At 53.6% G+C, this 17396-nt stretch overlaps 1 protein-coding gene across 3 annotated transcripts in view; it reads right to left on the bottom strand.

The window, feature by feature from the left end:
- Positions 1–10527: 10527 nt before the first annotated feature.
- The window catches only part of DYNLL2 (dynein light chain LC8-type 2), a 250316-nt gene continuing 243447 nt past the window's right edge, over positions 10528–17396 (bottom strand). For 2 of the 3 annotated variants that reach the window (XM_075771489.1, XM_075771488.1), the window contains 2 exons: positions 14090–14228; positions 10528–12393 (listed from right to left, as the gene is read on the bottom strand). In XM_075771489.1, coding sequence (XP_075627604.1) covers positions 12256–12393; positions 14090–14221 — 270 coding nt within the window. In that variant the 5' untranslated portion in view covers positions 14222–14228 and the 3' untranslated portion in view covers positions 10528–12255. Of the gene's footprint in view, positions 12394–14089; positions 14243–17396 lie in introns of those variants that run through there. The other variant, XM_010311207.2, reaches the window with a different exon arrangement.

The following is a 17396-nucleotide window of genomic DNA, read 5'->3' as shown; positions in this document are numbered from 1 at the left end:
CGCCCCCAGCGCCCTCCGAGGGGCCCGTTTTTCACTTGGAAGGAGCCTGGCAATAAGCGACGGGGCAGCCCCGGGGGGCGGCGGGGAGCAGCGCTCGGCACGGCCAGGGGGTTGCGGGCCTGGCCGTGCGCCCGGCGTGCGGAGGGTCTGCGGGGGTGCCACGCTCGTAGCCCTGCCGCCTCACCCGGCGCTTGTCCCGGGAGGCAGTTGAACTGGTGGCCGCGGGGCGGCGGGAGAAGCACGATCGTCTGCCCGGGGGCAGCCGGGGGGGGGGCGGCTGGGCGCATCCCGGGGCTGGCGGGCGGGGAGCGCCGCGGGAGGTGGCACTGCCTGGCCGCGCTGGTGGCCGCAGCGCCCGGGGCCACCCCCGGCTGCAGCCCGGCCATCCCTGGCAGGCCTGCTCCTCCCCAGCCGTGTGCCGTGCTTCCCGGGGAGCGGCGGGGGGGGACTGTGCCGGGTTTGACCCCCTCAGTGCCATCAGTAAGTGATGGATGTAACCTGAAGTAAGAGCACAGCCCAGCACTGCTGGACTATAACAGGTTGTTCCTGTCGCACACCCACTGCCCTGTCCCAGATCTGTCTGTACCTGGTTTAGGCAGACATGGGACGTAACAGATCTCGGCTCTGGGGACGCAAGGGACTGGTGGTTGGGAAGAGAAACCTGCTCGCCTTAAGGACGTGACTCCAGATTTGATCTGCGCATCACCCAGAATTAGTTCCTTGCTGATGGGTAGCACCAAATTGACTGATGGTCTCCCGCCATTTCCTCGTGAATAGGATCCCAGGAGAGAGGCCGAGAACTGAAAGGCCCCAGCTGATGGGGAAATACACTTGGACAGGGACAAGCCAAGCGTTGCCGCCCTGCTGCACACAGAGCTGGCGGCACGGGGATCTGCATCACCCAGAAAGGAGCGGGACGGCTGCAGGGTCGGAGCACTGTGTCCTCTCCTTCCATGTCACAACCAGGCAAAGCCAAGATCTGGTATCTCACTCGAGAGACCGTCTTCCCTCCGGTTCACCTCGCTTTACCTTCCTTTCATTTCCTTATCAGACTGAGCACCTCGAGTAAGAAAAGTACATGCTGTGCCACCAGCACCATCGCCTTGGCTTGCTTTCTTGCCCTGGGCTGTCTGGTTATGGCTAATTGCTCTGCTTCTTACCTTTGTCGTTCCATTCTTTATTATTTGTTCCCCGAAAGTCCCTAACAGGCGTCCAAGGCAGGCGCAGTGAAACACGTAGCAGAGACAGCCTCAAGCAGTACCACGTATGAATATTGGGCTGGGGTGATTTTAGACAGTTCTTTGCCTTCCCAGGCCAGCCGTTGCTCTGGGGAGAGCAGCTGCTCGATGTCCTGTGGGTGCTCTGGGCAGCACTGTGAAAAAGAGGAGCCCGTGGCCACCTTTGGGCCCACCTTTATGGTTGGACTCAATGATCTTAAAGGTCTTTTCCAACCTCAATGATTCTATATCCTGTGATTCACCGCGGTGGAGCCTTTGTGTAAGGGTCGTCTTGATCACTGTCAGAAGAAACGTATGCATGGGTTTGGTGTCAAAGCTCCAGGGTTTGGGGTGGGTGAGCGCTGCCCGGGAGTTGCATCCCGCCGTGCACAGCCGGGTGCCGTGTAACGCAGCCGCTGCCACCGCGCCAGACAGCTCCAGGGTGGAGAGCAGGGGTGCAGCGGTGGGGACACCCCCAGCGCCCACCACGTGGCAGCGGGTGCCTCCCAGCACTTCGCTCCATCCCAGAAAGCCTTTCTTGCACCCACGGCATCAGTGGGTCTGACGGGGCGGCCACACTGGAGCCGGGGTGGCCGCGTTGGAGCTGGGGTCTCGGCTGACACCCGCTGCTGCTCTGCGACTCTGCAGCATCTGGGGACGGACTCCGGCGGAGCTGTGCTGGGTTTGAAATTTCCAAGCCAGGAATTGTCGGGTGTTGCCTTCCCAACTTCTCTGCTTGGCATGAATTTCTACCAAACCCACATTCAGGGACCTTTTTTTTTTTTGGTTTTGTTCCTTTTGTCACCATTTTCTTTTGTGATTTATTATTTTAAAAACTTCTTAATACATTTTTAAAGCTCTTCCTTTCTTCTCGTCCTCTGTTTTGAAAACAGTGCTGAAATGTGCGTGTTGACAGCAGCCCCCGCTTTTGTGAGGCCCTAATAAATCCGTGACTGAAAGCTGCACGGGTTTATAAAGCAACGAAACCAGCCGAGAGCTGGGTAGAGATGCCGTGGGTTTAGGGAATAACTCCACTGAAGCCAGCAATGTTACACCAAGACCCATTTTACCAGTGTCTGGTAAGCCTTCACATTCGCCCACCCCTCAAAACCCCCAAAGGAGAGCAAACGTCGCAGTATCTAGCAGTGGCCATGAGGGAAAAATAGCACAAGTCCAGGACTGCTAAACGTGCTCTGCTACTATCATGCAAATACATCTGGTTCAGCAGCTCAGAGGCAGACTTCAAAGGACAGAGAAGTCATTAGAATCACAGTTCAAAGGAAAAAGTGAGCAGCTGGTTTAGGCCATCTGGTAGGGGACATAAAATGGTCTCTTTCTTCCCCAGTCAGTCTATGAAATTTTCATTAATTGTAGGAACATCTTCCAACATTAACCAACATAATATTGTTAAAAATGTAAGTCTTAATAAATCATCAAAACTCCTGTCTTAGGAAAACAAGGTAGCTACAGTCTGGTGGGTTCTTTCCTCCCCTGTAATACAGCATGCCATAATTACAATTTTAGGTTGGTGTTTTCAAAGCAAATTAGTGGAATTGGATTCCTCAGCTCCTTTGAAGGTCCCAGGGAAGAATGTGGACAGGATGGTTCCCCAGGCTGCAGAGGAATCTCCTCCTCTACTGATTTCAGGAGCCACGTTTGGTTTAAAAACATGTGCAGCAAGTGCCCTCCCTGGGCTGCATCACTTGAGCTCGTTTCCCCCGGGGCTGGGTCCATCCCTGCCGGGATGCGGCTCAGCGCCAGGACAGCCGAGCACCGCGCCGTGGCCCCGGACAGATGTCGGGGCAGGCTGGTCCCCTCGCCATCGTCGCAGTGGGATCCCCGCTCCTCCCGGGGCCAGGGAGCGGGGCTGAGGCCAGGCAAACGCTGACAACATTTTGCCGACCCTGTTTGGTTACAGCTTAAACAACGCCCACCTCCGTGCAGCCCCCAGCAGACATCCCAGCCGAGAGAAATTCCAGCTCCGGTGGTGTGAGCACAGCTCAGCAGAAATCCCCGGGTTAGCTGCTCTGGTCTCAAGGCCACCAAGAGCTCCTGGAAACTGATATTCCTGTTGAATATATGGAGGACTTCCTTGAAATTCAGGCAGGTGGTTTGACAATGCAGAGATGGTGACAGCTGCCCTGGGGAAGCCAAACTAAACAGGAGCCAGGACAGAGCTTAAGGGCACGGCAGATACCTGCTGATGGTGACAAAGCCATGACCTGGGACCTGCTGCGCCTTCTCCCTCCCTCCTCCTTGCCGTTCAGATTTGTCAGCCGTGTCTCTTCCTGGAAAAGGCAAAACAGAGACAGTTCATCTTAATCTTATTGCCCTGGGAGAAAAACTAGCCCAAAACTCAGAGGGGAATTTTGGGGGGTTTCAGTCCCAGGCTTTCCCAAACACTGCTGTTTCCGTCAGTCCTGCCTTTGGTCCTCTTTCCTGGGACCGGCCAAATTTACTGACTTTTCACTTCCTCTCAGCAGCATTTCAAAGCAGATCAAACACCTGAACCTAGAAACCCCCCCGATTCTCTGATGTGCTCATACACCCGGGGAGTCCGTGCAGCTGCACCAGTTGCCTGTGTTTTGCCCGCACCCTGCGGAGTATCGCCGTGCGTTGCACACCGGTGTCACGAGCTGTGCCGTTCTCCTGAGCCACGCTGGTTCTCAGGCGACTCGCTCAGGTTAGAGAGCAGGAGAGCGGCTGGGCTGAGGACAGCGGGGCCGGGAAAACCACTTGCCCCAGAGCTGATGGAAGAAGGAGCAGGGGCTGTCCCAGGGAGCCCCCGGCCGCAGAGGGGGCCCTGCGGACCTGCGCACGCAGGTACTCCATCCCTGGGAGGGGGATTTAGCCAGTGCCCCTGCCTCCACCGTGCTACACATTTACCATTCCCCCCAAAGGCATGTGCAAATTTAGCATTATCTCTGCTGGTGCCAAAGGTGTCTCCCACTGCCTTCCCGGCTGTTTCCCAAGCTGCGGGCCAGCTGCCGGGACAAACAGCGCTGGCTCCGGGCTTCTTTGCCGCTGAAGGACAGACACAAATACTTGAAATACTTTCCTAATCTCATTTTCTCATGCAAACGACTGCTGGGTTGTCAGGGATGGTACTCCAAGGCAGCAGCAGCGATGGGACGTGGGGATGGGACACGACATGCGGGGATGGGACACGACATGCGGGATGCCAAGGGAAGGAACGGGACGGGGAGCACCCACGAGCACCCTGAGCCTCCCCACGTGGTCCCACCACGGGAAGGGTACCCGTGCCCGCACCCACCCCAGCCTGGCCCCCCCCCCCGGCTCCCTGAGCCCCACTTGCTCAGGCCCAGCCTGCTGGTGCCCTGGCTGCAGGAGCCCTGCTGATTTGGCTAATTAGGGTAATTCCTCCCCTGCAACGAGGGCCATTAAAGCTCCTCTCACATGGAAACACGGGTGGGCTGGGGTTACCAGCCCTCCTGGAAAAGGGGCTCAGGATTCCCAGGCTGTTTCTGCATGGAAGGACTGCTGGTTTTATTTAACGTGGCTTAAATCATCCGTGTGCTGGCATTGCAGCTGACTCCGGCGCAGAGATTTTGGAAACGCTGCTCCTGCCTCCCCCTTGCGCTCCTCTCCCCGGGCTTTACGTCCCCAGAGCTGGCAGAGGCTGGGACGTCCCTTTCTCGGGAGATGGCGAGGGACACCGGGGACACCGGCGAAGCCTGGCTGGTGGCAGCAAAGCCTGCAAACACCTCCCTCTACGCAAAATAGCACAGACTTGGGTTTTTTTAGTTTTACACCTAAATCTGTTTTCATCTATTGCGTGTTTTCAGAGGAGATGTCATAAATTAATACAGAAAAACTACTTGCCCAGACCCAAGAGGGGTGAAGGAGCAGGGGCTGCCATCGTTACCGGATCCCCCAGAAGCTCTGCAGCCCACGGGAGGCTGCTGCCGGCAGAGCGGAGAACGCGGGACCCGAAACTGCAGTGACCTGCTGGGAGTTGGAGAGAGCGCTCTGCTAGGTGCCGAACAGCCAGCAACCTGCCAGGGATGCACACCAAACATGAGCTAATCCCAACAAAAATAGGAGTGAAATCATAATTCATATGCATAATTCATGTGCACAATTTTATCTTTGCTGTATATTCTCCAGGGATGTATTCTAGAAAATGCTTTCCTTCCCCTCCCCTCAACGCTCGCGTCCTTCCAAAAAGTGCCGTAGATGCAAATCATTGGAGGCAGCAAGAGGTAGTAGCTTTGCTGGGTTACTAAATAAATGCTAAATTTGTCTGAGTTTCTAGCCTACGTCTTGGCAAGTTATGCAGATTGAAGCTGTTGTATAGACATGCAGGCTTGTAATAATCACAGGATTTTAATTGCTTTCATTGTGAACCCTGGCTACTGATTGTATCTGCATGGAAAACTGTAACAGTTTGCACTTGCAAATGCTAAAAATGTTAAACAATAATGGCAATTAAGAGATAATTATAGTTATTCTGAAGCGAGGATTGGAGTTAAGACTCCGAGAAGACATCCCAAATGACCGGGAAGCATTGCCCTGTTTACTGCACAGGCTTTTTCTGATGCGAGATCCGCCAGATTTAATTGCTTAATGATTTTCCATAAAATATTTAAGTAACCCAGTATCTTAAGCCAGCCCAGGCTCTGCCTGAATTGCATGTGTCAGTCTTGCTGAGGACGGTGACAAAGCCCAGGCCTGGCACCCCACGCTTGCTGAGTCACCCAGCGCTTTTCTTCTGTTGTGCTAATTACAGGGCAGAAAAAGGCGCAGGGACCCCCTGCCAGCGGGACCGCCAGCACCCATGGGTGGGGACCCTGCTGGAAGGGGGCCGCATGGGCGCTGTCCCTCAGTCCCCCTGCAAGCCATGGTTTCAGAAGGAGCCTTTGCAACGTGCGTCCAGCTCTTCCCCCATCCAAGCTGACCCACGGGTCACAGAGGAGCAGATGTGTTTGGCCAGGTCATTCCGAGCCCTGAGAGAGAACGGGGCTTTTAAAACCAGACCTAGGGAGAGGTTTCGTCCTTGTCGAAGCGTTCTGGGCTTTCCTCAAAAAAAACAAAAAAGGCATTTATTTTTTTCCAGAGCCATGTTCTGGGCTGGGCGCCAGCCGCCCGTGTGCAGGCTGCAGCAGAGGCACGTCCTGGCTCGGCGTCAGCCCCCCGTCCGTTCCTGCCGGAGCGGCCCCGGTAGCCCGGCAGGCAGGAGGCGAGCGGCACGGGGAACTGCGCGAGATGGGCGTGAGATTAAACCCCAAACCTGTAATCGAACGCTTCGTGGAAAAATATCTGTGTAAGAAGGGATTTCCGTTCCTCTGACTCAGCTTAAGCAGCACGGGGCCAAGGCTCGGGTCACACCGTGCGTACCGCAAGGTGCTCGACCCTGCTGGTAAACCCCAGGGAAATCCTCTCATCCTGCACCGCAGCACCGGGCGCTGCTCGCCCCTGGCCGGGGGTAAGACAGAGGAAAACCCTTTCCCGACAGCCTTGGTGCAGCGTGGCACCCACGCAGGGGACGCTAAGGGCGACGTGCCGGGGAAGCACGCAACCAGCTCTGCAGATTCCAGCCCCGTCCCTGTGTGGGATTCGGCTGCGGGAACAAAGGGCGGCTTTCACTGCGCTCACCCCGCGCAGGGACCGCAGCGGCAAATTCCTCGCGTGCTTTTATGGGCTGTAACCAATGCACGGGGAGAGCGCGGCTCTCGGCAATATCCTCCCCCTGAAAGCACTTCATTCACACCCAGGCTGGAAGGAGGTGAAAGAAAAGGCCATGCACGTGTTTAAATGCAGGGGGGCCCTACTGCACGGGGGGCTTGGATCTCTCCCCTAAATCCGCCCTGCAGGCCAGGAATGAGGGCACACAGCCTGGCCGGGGTCTGGGCAAGCAGCTGAGCCGCCATCGGGCTGCTCTGCAACGGCCATAAATCAACGGAGACGCGTAAGCAAGGGAGGGAACAAAGGACACGGAGACATGCCATGGCATCTGGCAGGGGAGGGCCGCCGCCACCGCGCCAGAGGATGGCGTCTGAGGAAAGCCTCTGACCGAGCCCCCGAGGGTCCCAGCCCCACATCCCACACGGGCACGAGAGCTGGCCCCGCTCTCCGCTGCCTCCCTCTCCAGCCCAGCCCTTGAGAGAGGCACGGCAGGCAGCACGGGGCATGCAGGGACAGGGGACATGGCGGAGCCTGACACCTTGCTCACGGCCCCGGCTCCTGGGCCGCCTCTGCAGCACGCTGCGCTGGCCCGCCATCGATTTTTCCAGCAGGCCACAACAAGCTCTGATGCATTTGCTCCGAGTCCCCAGCACTAGGACAGAAAGCCACGGACCGCAAGGCGACGACAACAGCCTGCTTCCAGAGGCAGGAGGAAACAAGCTACACCAGGGCTAGCTAAAACTGTTCCTCGAGCTTAACCCAAGGCCAAATCCTGCTGAGCAGCAGAGCAGAGCCTGGGGTTGCCCCCCTGGGGTTGCCCCCCTGGGGTTGCCCCTGCTCAGGCTGCCGGCAGGGGAAGGGACGGGGACCGGAGCGGGGGCCGGCAGGGCTGCTGCTCCCTTCTCACGCCCCTGTTCTGGGTGCTGAGTCCACCAGCGCTCGGTGCGGAAGCATGGCACCTGCGCTCACTAACAGAAGGGCTGGTGAAGGCGCTGACCTGATGATAAGCAGTTATTTGTCTCGTTGGTAATGACTTATTACTCAGACTCAGCTAGACACTGCCTTAAGGGAGGAAACATCTGATCATCTTTTAATAAACACAGTTGGCTCCTGCGAGGTTCCTGCAGCTCCTGTATCTATAAAGCGCTCTGAGACGCATGGCTTATGCACACAGCGCTGCTATGAGTCACTGTCTGGGAAAGGGTGTCGGAATCGTTGCTCAATAAATTGAACAAAGCAGGGAAACCTCGGGTGGGCAGGGATGGCACAGCCCCGCTTCCTTCACTGTGTGGCACCAGCCTCCGAAGGATTTACCCATCGGAGACTGAAAGTGAGATAAAAACGATTTCCACGTTTTCTCTCTTCATCTCAAATCTCCCGCAAAAGGAACGGTCCGTTGGGCACCGGGTTTACCAGTGACAGGCTCTGCTCCCACGTGCTCGGGGAAGATTAACGCTGCAGTGGCAGTGCCACAGGCTGGCTTTACTGGGCAGGAGGGAGAGCGAGCACTGACCTGCAGCCTGCGTGGTCCCACCGGAGCAGGCTGTGACACCCAGCCCCGTGCAGGATGCCCAGGGTGGGGAGGACGTCACCATCACTATGTCCCTTCCTAGAGTGGTCACAGAGGAGGGGAGGGGAGGCAGGGACCAAGGCTGGCTCTCCCTGCTAACTGTCACACACCTCCTCCTGCAGCTTTACACCATGCCCGCAGAAGAATGAATCCTAGATAACGTCTAGTAGTTACACACATGGAGCACAGCTACCAAAACCCAGCCTGTCCGCCCTTCGGTGCCGCAAAGCTTTGCTTTTGTAATGCCACATCTGGAAGAAATACTCGACATGACGAATTAAATAACTTGGCTCGTACAAGAGAAAATAATGTGACACTCTCCCCAACCACGAACTGCACTGCTACCTGCAGCGAATGCACACTCATGTCTGCAGACACTGTCCCGCACCCAGACCTCCACCCGCAAGCAGCAGCCAGCACCGCGGACTGCCCTGCAATCAGATGTTTTCTGAATGCTTGTAAGGCAGGACAGGAATATATATTGAGCTTACATTTAAATAGCATTTTTGCCCAAACACATCTGGAAGCAGTTTCTTTCTCCAGATGTTTCCCCCAGATACATACCTTCCACTCAGTACCCCAGATCCAGATGCTTCCAAATAGCTTCATGCTCCCGTTGAAGCTGAGCAGCCGTGCTGGGGCCTCTCCAGCACGGAAACAGTTAACGCTCCGAGGCATCGCGCAGGACACCTGCCTGGTGGAAACTGGAGACAAAGTGGAGCCCAGCAATGGAAAAAGTCAAAGCCAAAAGCTGTGTCAGCTGCTGGGGAGCAGGAGGGGAAGGCAGCAGGGACAGAAAGCTCCATGTTAAAACCTCAGCCTGCTCTCAGCTGTGTAGAGGGAAATGCTGCCTAACTTGAGGCAGTTTGTATCTTCCAGAGCCCCAGTGCTATTCAAAAAAAAAAAACAAACCACAGTTTAGGGGGAAGGCTGAGGACACACAGCACCGGTGTCCATTGCAGGGGTTACGGGGAGGTGAGCAGGGCTCAGTTTCACTACCTGATTGCTAAAGGTGTGAGCTAGAGCTTCTTTTCCTTAGCCAGAAGCAGGACTCCTGCTGCAGTGACACATCCAAGGAAGCATCAAACCCACTTTCTACTTGTGTGCATCAGCTCCAGGGCACGTCACCCCTCCAGCCCGGGACCGATTTACACCAGCCCCACAGCTCCTGGATACATGGCTGGAAGGGGTGCTTTCCCACAGACAGAACTCAGGCTGGATGAGTTTGTCACCTCGGTGTGGATTAGCAGCCTCCTGTGGTGCAGCCAGCATGCAGGAGCCAATTTCTCTGCACTTGCTTTGAGTAAGAGCCCTATGGGCCAAGGGGGGTTGACTACCCCAGCCCTACAAGGCTGCAAATGTTTTCTTGGCCTGCTTGGGAGTGCTGGGTTCAGCTCATTTTACAGCTGCTTTGCACGAGCCTCAGCTTGCCTACAGCTCAACCACCCCTCACTTCCCATGCTGCTGTTACCACCCCCCAAACCCCACTACTGTAATTGGCAAGAGCCCACAGCTTTTTCCAAAATATCAGGGAGGTTACAACCCCAAATTTAGGTTGCATGAGAACAAGAGGGCTGAGGGGGATGTTTAAGGGCAAGCCCACAGCCCCTGCAGTGCAAGATGTATTAAACACATCAGCTTCAGGCAATGGGGAGGAGTTTCAGATCTCACCTTTCTACCAAGCACAGGGAGAAGGCTGAAGGGGAAGCCTACCTTCCTGCAAACAGGGAGACACCTTTGAGCACTCAGGAACCAGGACCCCAGCTGCTCTACCACCCCATCTGTCTGTAGTCATTAAGAGGGCAGCCCCAGCACCTTCACATCTAGGTTACTTGGCACAGAAGGATCCTATCAGGGCTGCAGTGGGACACGCTCCCCGCAATGCCTCCTTCTGGCATGGTCTGGAGCCAGGCTGGAGGTCAGTACCAGCACAGATGGGCCACATATGCTCTCCAGGTCAAGTTCCTCCCTCTGCAGACCTGCCTCCTTTGGGTCATCAGCATCTTCCAAGGCAGAGAACTCGCTGCTCACCCTCTCTGGACAAGTGTGGTTTTTGCCTGGGACAGCTGGCAATGAAGAAGAAACTAGAGGCTGTTTAAATGTGTCAATTCACCTTTAATGTTTGAAAAAAATAAATGGTATTTGAGCCATTGCAGTTATGAAGGGAACAGATCTTGCTCCACAAGAGACCGTGAACAGGTTCACATTAGACTCATGCTTGGAAAAAAAACAAACCCAAAACATTCTCCTTTCAGATCCAGAGTGGAGTTCTGAATGGACAAGACCACAAGAGTGCCCCAGACAGTCCAAGGCACATTACCCCAGTGCAAACATTTCCATCAACATGAAGTTATGACAGCTACATTCTTTCTAGTTACAACATTGTTCTATCAATATTACAAAATTAGGCATACTTTGGATTTTGCACAGAGACAAGAAGGACTTTTTACTTCAGGAAGTAGTCAACCTGGGTCATCGAGTCATTTCACAATGAAGAGCTCCCTTCGCTCTGCCCTTCCCCCCCCGCAGTGACTTATTACCAACACCAAATTAATCTCAGAGAGACATCACACTCACCAGCCCAGTGATATTGTCTATGCATTAGTTAGCAAACCAACAAACAGACCTTATGACAAGCACCAGGTATTTACTTGCCATCACACAGCATTTCTCCACACCCAGATAAAAAGAACTTCCTGCAGTGTAATCCAAGTCAGTACATACTAAGACAACATCACTGCTGAACCTATTGGAGACCAAGACATTTGTCTGCCTTTGAAGCAGATGTCACATGAGTTTCCTTCACACAAACATCACATGTAAATTTAACTTCTTGGTACTGTGCTTTAAGAACAAAAGCAGATATCAGAACATGGAGGACAGTCCTCCAGAAATAGCTTATCAGCTACAGAAAATAAAAAAGGAGACAGTGGCCACTTACAAGTCTTCCACATGACTAGCTTGCTTTAAGGAGAGCATCAAGTTAAGGCAGTGTTGAGACAACTGGCTAAGAACATGCCAAATAGAGCTGTTGTCAGTAGTCATCAATTTGATATCCTACTCCATTTCAGGGATGGGCCACCTGGCTTTAGATCTCAGTATCAAGGTCTAAAGATTTCAGCCACACGATGCTGCTTTCTGCACCAAGCAGCAACTCATGGGGATGTTTGTTGAAGTCTTCTAGACCAGGCTGAGTTGCTTACAAGTCTAGGTCAATGTTTCAGCAGAGCCAAAAATACAGTGATGGGCACTGAAAGAGAACACCGAGGGTGCCAGCTGCAAGTCTGTTTATCACAGTCCGAGGTGGAGTTCAACTTGTGTGTGAAAGCCACGTAATCAAGAGCCACCCCACCAGCTTTCAGGGAAGGTCTAAGGACCTGCACTGAGGTTACTGGGAGAGCCAGCTCTCTACAGTCTGCAGGGTGGGTACAGAGGCTCACACTGGCTTTGCTCCTTGTTACAAGATTAACAGTCTAATAAAACTCAGTAAGGAAGTCAGGGTCTTTTGGCCTGCCCAAAGAAGTTTTCCCAGCCTCAAAGAAGGAGTTACCACTGAGGGAGCTGTTGTGGAATAGTTTTATTTCTTCCCACGTAAAGGCCATTGTTTAAGCATTTACAGGTTTCCTAGTGCAATACAACCAAAAAAGCAGTAACAAAAAAATGCCGCCTTCTTCCCAGGCAACTAAACAGAAGTAGATTTTTACTGCAACATATACACATTAAATATAATATACAGTCCATGCAGCGGCATAGCCATGTTAAAGGGAGTCGTGGCTTCAGCCATCAGTGCATTACAGTCCAAATTTCACTTGCTCCTACTTCCTATCCAGACTTGAAGAGAAGAATTGCAACCTGACCCAAGTAAAAATAGATGAAGTGCTTTGTCTCGTGTGTTACATAGCTGCCAAAGTTTCTGCCAACAATGCAGTGCCAAGTTGGGTTGTATTTCTTGTCAAATTCCTGAAGAAAGAGAAGAGAGGCATTAAGGCCAGCCCACATGAAAATAGTTCTAAACACAAATACTTAGCTGGTTCTGTTCACACACTATCGCCTCTCCTCCCACCTGCAGCATCTTTAGATTCCCCACTGCAAGACACTATTATATTAAGCAGGGTAGCAACTGACACAACCAGACCTCTGCACCGGATTGTTTGAAGGATCCAACGCAAGCAAGTTGTCTCCTGAGACCTGGAGCACCTATCAGCCCTGGGCAGAAAGAGCAGACCTAAGAGCTCTCCTTCGTACAGATCTATTCAAGCCCTGCGTGTAGGCTAGCTCAGGGGAATATTTCTCCTCTCCCATTCCAAGCCCACTCACAAAAAGTAAAAAAATTTGGCATGTCTGCTCCAGCAAGGCATTTGAGCTTAAAGGTCACCTAAAAAAAAGGAAGGAAAAGTCTGGCTTCTGCTGTTTGGGACTCTTCACATAAAGGGGAGAAAATCTGCACTGAAAATAAGCAGGCAAATACACAGGTCAGCACATGGAGACCTAAGAGGTCAGAGGTGAGCAAGCTGAATGCTGGCTTGATGGCCAGCCTTCTCCCACCCAGCAGGTAAGAGAGGGTTAAAGACCATTTCCCTCCCTCTAATTAATACACAACTCCCAAGAACACCCTTCCCTCCCCTGAGACAGACAGAAGAACAGACTCAACATTCAAGATTAAAGCAAGTGTTAGTCCTCAGCAGCAAGACAGTTTGAGCTCTTTGCAGGTAACCTTTGAAGTAAGGAAAAGGCTTTCTTGCCAGGGCATGAAGGTGCATCAAATTGCTTCCCTCCTCCCAACACGCTCTCAGGAAATAAAGGCCAACTTCTTTTTGGATGCCTTCTGTTGCACTCGCTCACCTTACAGGCTGCACCGCCCCAAGTGCTTTGAGATAAGTCTCACCTCAAAGTGATCTGAGAGGTTAGGAGACACCTTTGAATCCTTTACCTTTGAATCAAGCTTAGCTTACAGGCAAGGCCCAAAAGCTAGCCCAAGTGCCAGGACTGCACTGCCTACGAAGTCACACTCTCTTCCCTCAAAAGCACTTTGCCTGACTATTCAGAGAAGTGGCTACAGAGGGAGCTGACAGCTCCCCAGACGGCATTGAGCATGACTTAAGTTAATGGACTCCTGCAAATGGGCAGACACCTCTTCACAAGGCAGGGCAGCTGCTTGCCTTGTTTTCAAAGCAGCACCTTCCACAACCCTGCCAGCCAGCACAAGGCCCCATCCTCCTCCACACCACCCACCCCAGAGCCAGGACATGGCAGACAGAACTGCACGTGCACAGCTGCCCACTTTGAGCAAAACATCAGAGTAATCCCACCCTGTGCTGGTACTGCAAGTCAAGCAGCAGCATCTGTGGAACAAGTCCTAAGGAGAGACTGCAGCCAGCTCTTTCTAGGCTGGTAAATCCAGAGGGACAACGCTCACACTGTTTGCTCAGAGCTTGCCAGAGCAACAGACCAGGCCCTGCTCTGACACAGCCCTCCTCTGACCTTGCAGAAGTCACTCCATCCTCTTGGGAATAGCAGTAAAGAAGCCAGGAAGAAAGCACCTTCTCCCTCCAAACATGCAAGTGTGAAGTCTCAGACACTCAGGCTCACAACAGGCACACATACTTAACAGCTTCAGGAAGTCTCAGCCAGAGCAGTCCCCTCATCCCATAGTTACCTTCTTTATATATGCTGCAATGTCCTTTTCTATGTTGTACTTCTCCATTGCCTGTGTAGCACAGTCTACAGCATCCTGCTGCATGTCCTCGGACATGTCCGCATTCTTGATCACAGCCTTTCTGTCAGACATCGTGAACCTAAGGCAGAACATAGATTCCTTTAATCTCTTCCCAAGAAAGGAGAAGCTTTCTGTGCATCAGAGGTTGTCCTTTCTACAGGAGGCTGCGTCACAAGCCGATACTACAAACCCCCTGTTATGGCCAGGGTGAGTTTATCAGGGCAGCCTACACTAGTCCCAGGCTAAGGTGCCCCTTACAGCTGGAGCACTGTAGCACTGGCAATGTTTGTAAGTTAGATCAGAGATAGTCCGACATCACCACCTGCATTAAACACATGCAGAAAAAGCTTACTGTGTGGGAGGAGACGGGATCTGCAGAGCGCCACAGCCCTCCTAAACATCAATAGGCTACAGACAAGTTTGCCTTCCAGGTGTACCAGTGGTTTGGAGCAGCATCTCTTCAGAGCTTTGCAAGCAACGGACCCCAGACTGCCCGTCTCCAGCACGTTAACAGCAGTGGTGCTTTTATTCCACCCCATGCCAGGGCTTACAGTCAGTGCTGCTAGTTTAGCCTGAAAGGAGTGTTGTTCCACATTCAGCCTATTATCATCCCCTCACCTCACCGCTGCTTTGCCACTGAAACCCAGACTTCAGCCTTTCCCATGGGACAAAGCCAGTCTGACAAGCCAGAAACAGGTTAACACCATGCTGCAGCCTAGAAACAGGGGCGGAGGAAGCAAGACCCACCACAGAACTAGTACAGCTAGGGCCTGGTGAAGCAGCCTCCTTTTCCCATCCCTGTCTGCAAATCACAACACAGATGCTGGAAACCAGTATGCTAGTGCTGCCCATGACCTTTAAGAAACTAGAAAGTGGTACATGGGAGCTGAGCATTTAGCCCCCTTCACTCTAAGTTAGTTCACATGCACCTACCAGTCACTAAACCATTTACACTAGACCTGCCATGGCCTTTCCAGGGAGGCATTCGGCATTGGGAAGTTTCCAGTGCAGTTTGTATTATCCTAGAAAACAGGCATTTGGCAATCCCAGCCCCACAACCCTTCTTCAAGCACAGGCCATGACACATGCCCTGGGGAAGGAGCCCCATGCAGTCCTGCTGCTGGCTGGCAGACTCCAACACACCCCCAGCACCAAACCCCTCGCTCTCAAGCCACAGGTGAGGCCCGGTCAGGAGGCACACATTATCTGGGGGACCAGTCAAGCGAAGGTCTGCACTGAGAAGGACCACAGCTGCTCACCTTGGCAGCAGGTCTTACCAGAGCATATTAACACTTTGCAGGAATAAGCTTCTTAATGGCAAGGAATGCCTCCAATTAAGCCTGCAAAGCACCATTAAGTTTCCTAAATCCTTTTACAGTGCCATAAGTCTTGAGTGATACTACCAAGCATGTTTTGAAATAGTGAAACTACACATTTTTAGCTCTACCAGGGAGTGAAGAAAATCTGCTGCAATGATCGCTTCCTGGAACAGTCCCAGAAAACTGAAGGAGTAGCTTTGTTACAGCAATTAAAGGAGCCTGCTATCCAGAGAGAAAGAGAATCCAGTTACATAATTGCAGCCCCAGGATTACAATACTTCAATTCTTCACTCTGCCTGCACTTGAAGGCTTCTATTGCAACCCTAATTTATACATTTTAGATAAAATGTTTAATAGAGCACTGCTATTAACATATACCAATAGCATCAGGAGGAATGAGACGAACTGAGTTCAAATGCCAACAGAGAGCACACACCCCTACCACCGCTCTGGAAAAGCCACTTGCAGGCAGCTGGTTCCCTTCCATGCTGTGGTTTAAGCCAGTGGGTGTTAGCCTGCGGCCTGGAAACCCTGGCAGGACAAGACATGGCTCAGAACAGCCCAACCAACTGCAGATTTGGATTCACCATCCAGGAACCTGGCAATCCCTTGGAAGAGTCTTCTGGGGGTCCAGCCCACAGGAAAAGGGAAGGAGCAGAAATTCACTTGCAGGTTATTCTTCCAGGAAAGCCTCTTTAGGGAAAGATGGCAAGCAAGCTCTCACACACATCACGCCTTTGCACACCTCCACTGCACGCTGAGTTCAGAGGGCATTTGCCATTACATAAGCAGCCATGGAGTGACCTGCAAAAAGCATCTTCCTTCCTCATTGTTTAGGCAAGGAGCATCTCAGTGCAGGCCCATGCTGCCGAGGGCCAACAGCGCCATAGAAAAAAACAAATTATTATCCTTCAGTAGAGCTGCGAGTGCTGGCCAGCCTGCCCTCCCCAGCACCGCACTGCTCCAGAGTACAGCATCCTTCATGGGCCAACCACGACAGAGGCTGGCAGCCAGCTATGCTGCTGGAGGAAGGGTGCCCTGCACCCACCGTGGGGCGGCTCTGAGTGCCACCCCATCCACCCACCTGACCACCACAGAGCAGGGCCCCATCTCAGCTCATTCCCCTGGGGGGGTTACAGAGGCACCCTCCCCACAACGCAGCATCACCACATACACATCTTCTCCCTGAACCACAAGATCACAGCTGGCCCTCAGAGTCTTGCTACCCAAGTTGAGGAAAACCACAAAGCCCCACCACCCAACTCAGGGCAGGATGGGCCTGGGAAGGGGTAACAGTACAGCTCCAGCAGCCACCCTTTCCCCAGCACTGGGCAGGATGGGGTCTTGACAGAGTAAGACAAGACCACAGCCCTAGCAGAGCCACTCCAGGGCAGGATGAGGCCTTGGGAAGGGAGAAAGCACAGCCTCATTACCTACACACCTCCCCACCAGGACAGGCCTTGGGAAGGGGATGAGGCCTAAGTCAGCACCTAACCCTTCCCTCACCAGGGCAGGATGAGGTCTTGGGAGGGGGATGAGGCCCAAGCCCAACACCCAACCACTTCCCCAGCAGGACAGGATGGGGCTCTGGGAGGTGAATGATATTCCAGCTCGGCATCCACTCACTCCCTCGCCAGGACAAGATGCAGCCTTAGGAGGCAGATGAGGCACAAGCCCCCACACCCACCCCTTCACTCCCCAGGCAGGATGGGGCCCAGGGAGCTGGACGGGCTCAAACCCAGCACCCACCACTTCCCCACCAGGACACTATGGAGCTTGAGGATGGGGCCGAGGCCCAAGCCCAGCACCCACCGCTTCCCCACCACGGCAGGAGAGGGCCCTGGGAAGGGGTGCGGCACAGCCCCTTCCCCACAGGGGCAGAAGGGGGCCCGAGGAGACGCTCCCAGGCGGCTCCCGGGAGCCGGGCG

Source organism: Balearica regulorum, chromosome 19 (genome assembly GCF_011004875.1).
Source record: "Balearica regulorum gibbericeps isolate bBalReg1 chromosome 19, bBalReg1.pri, whole genome shotgun sequence".
Lineage (NCBI taxonomy): Eukaryota > Metazoa > Chordata > Aves > Gruiformes > Gruidae > Balearica > Balearica regulorum.
This window is presented reverse-complemented; position numbering and strand designations above follow the sequence as displayed.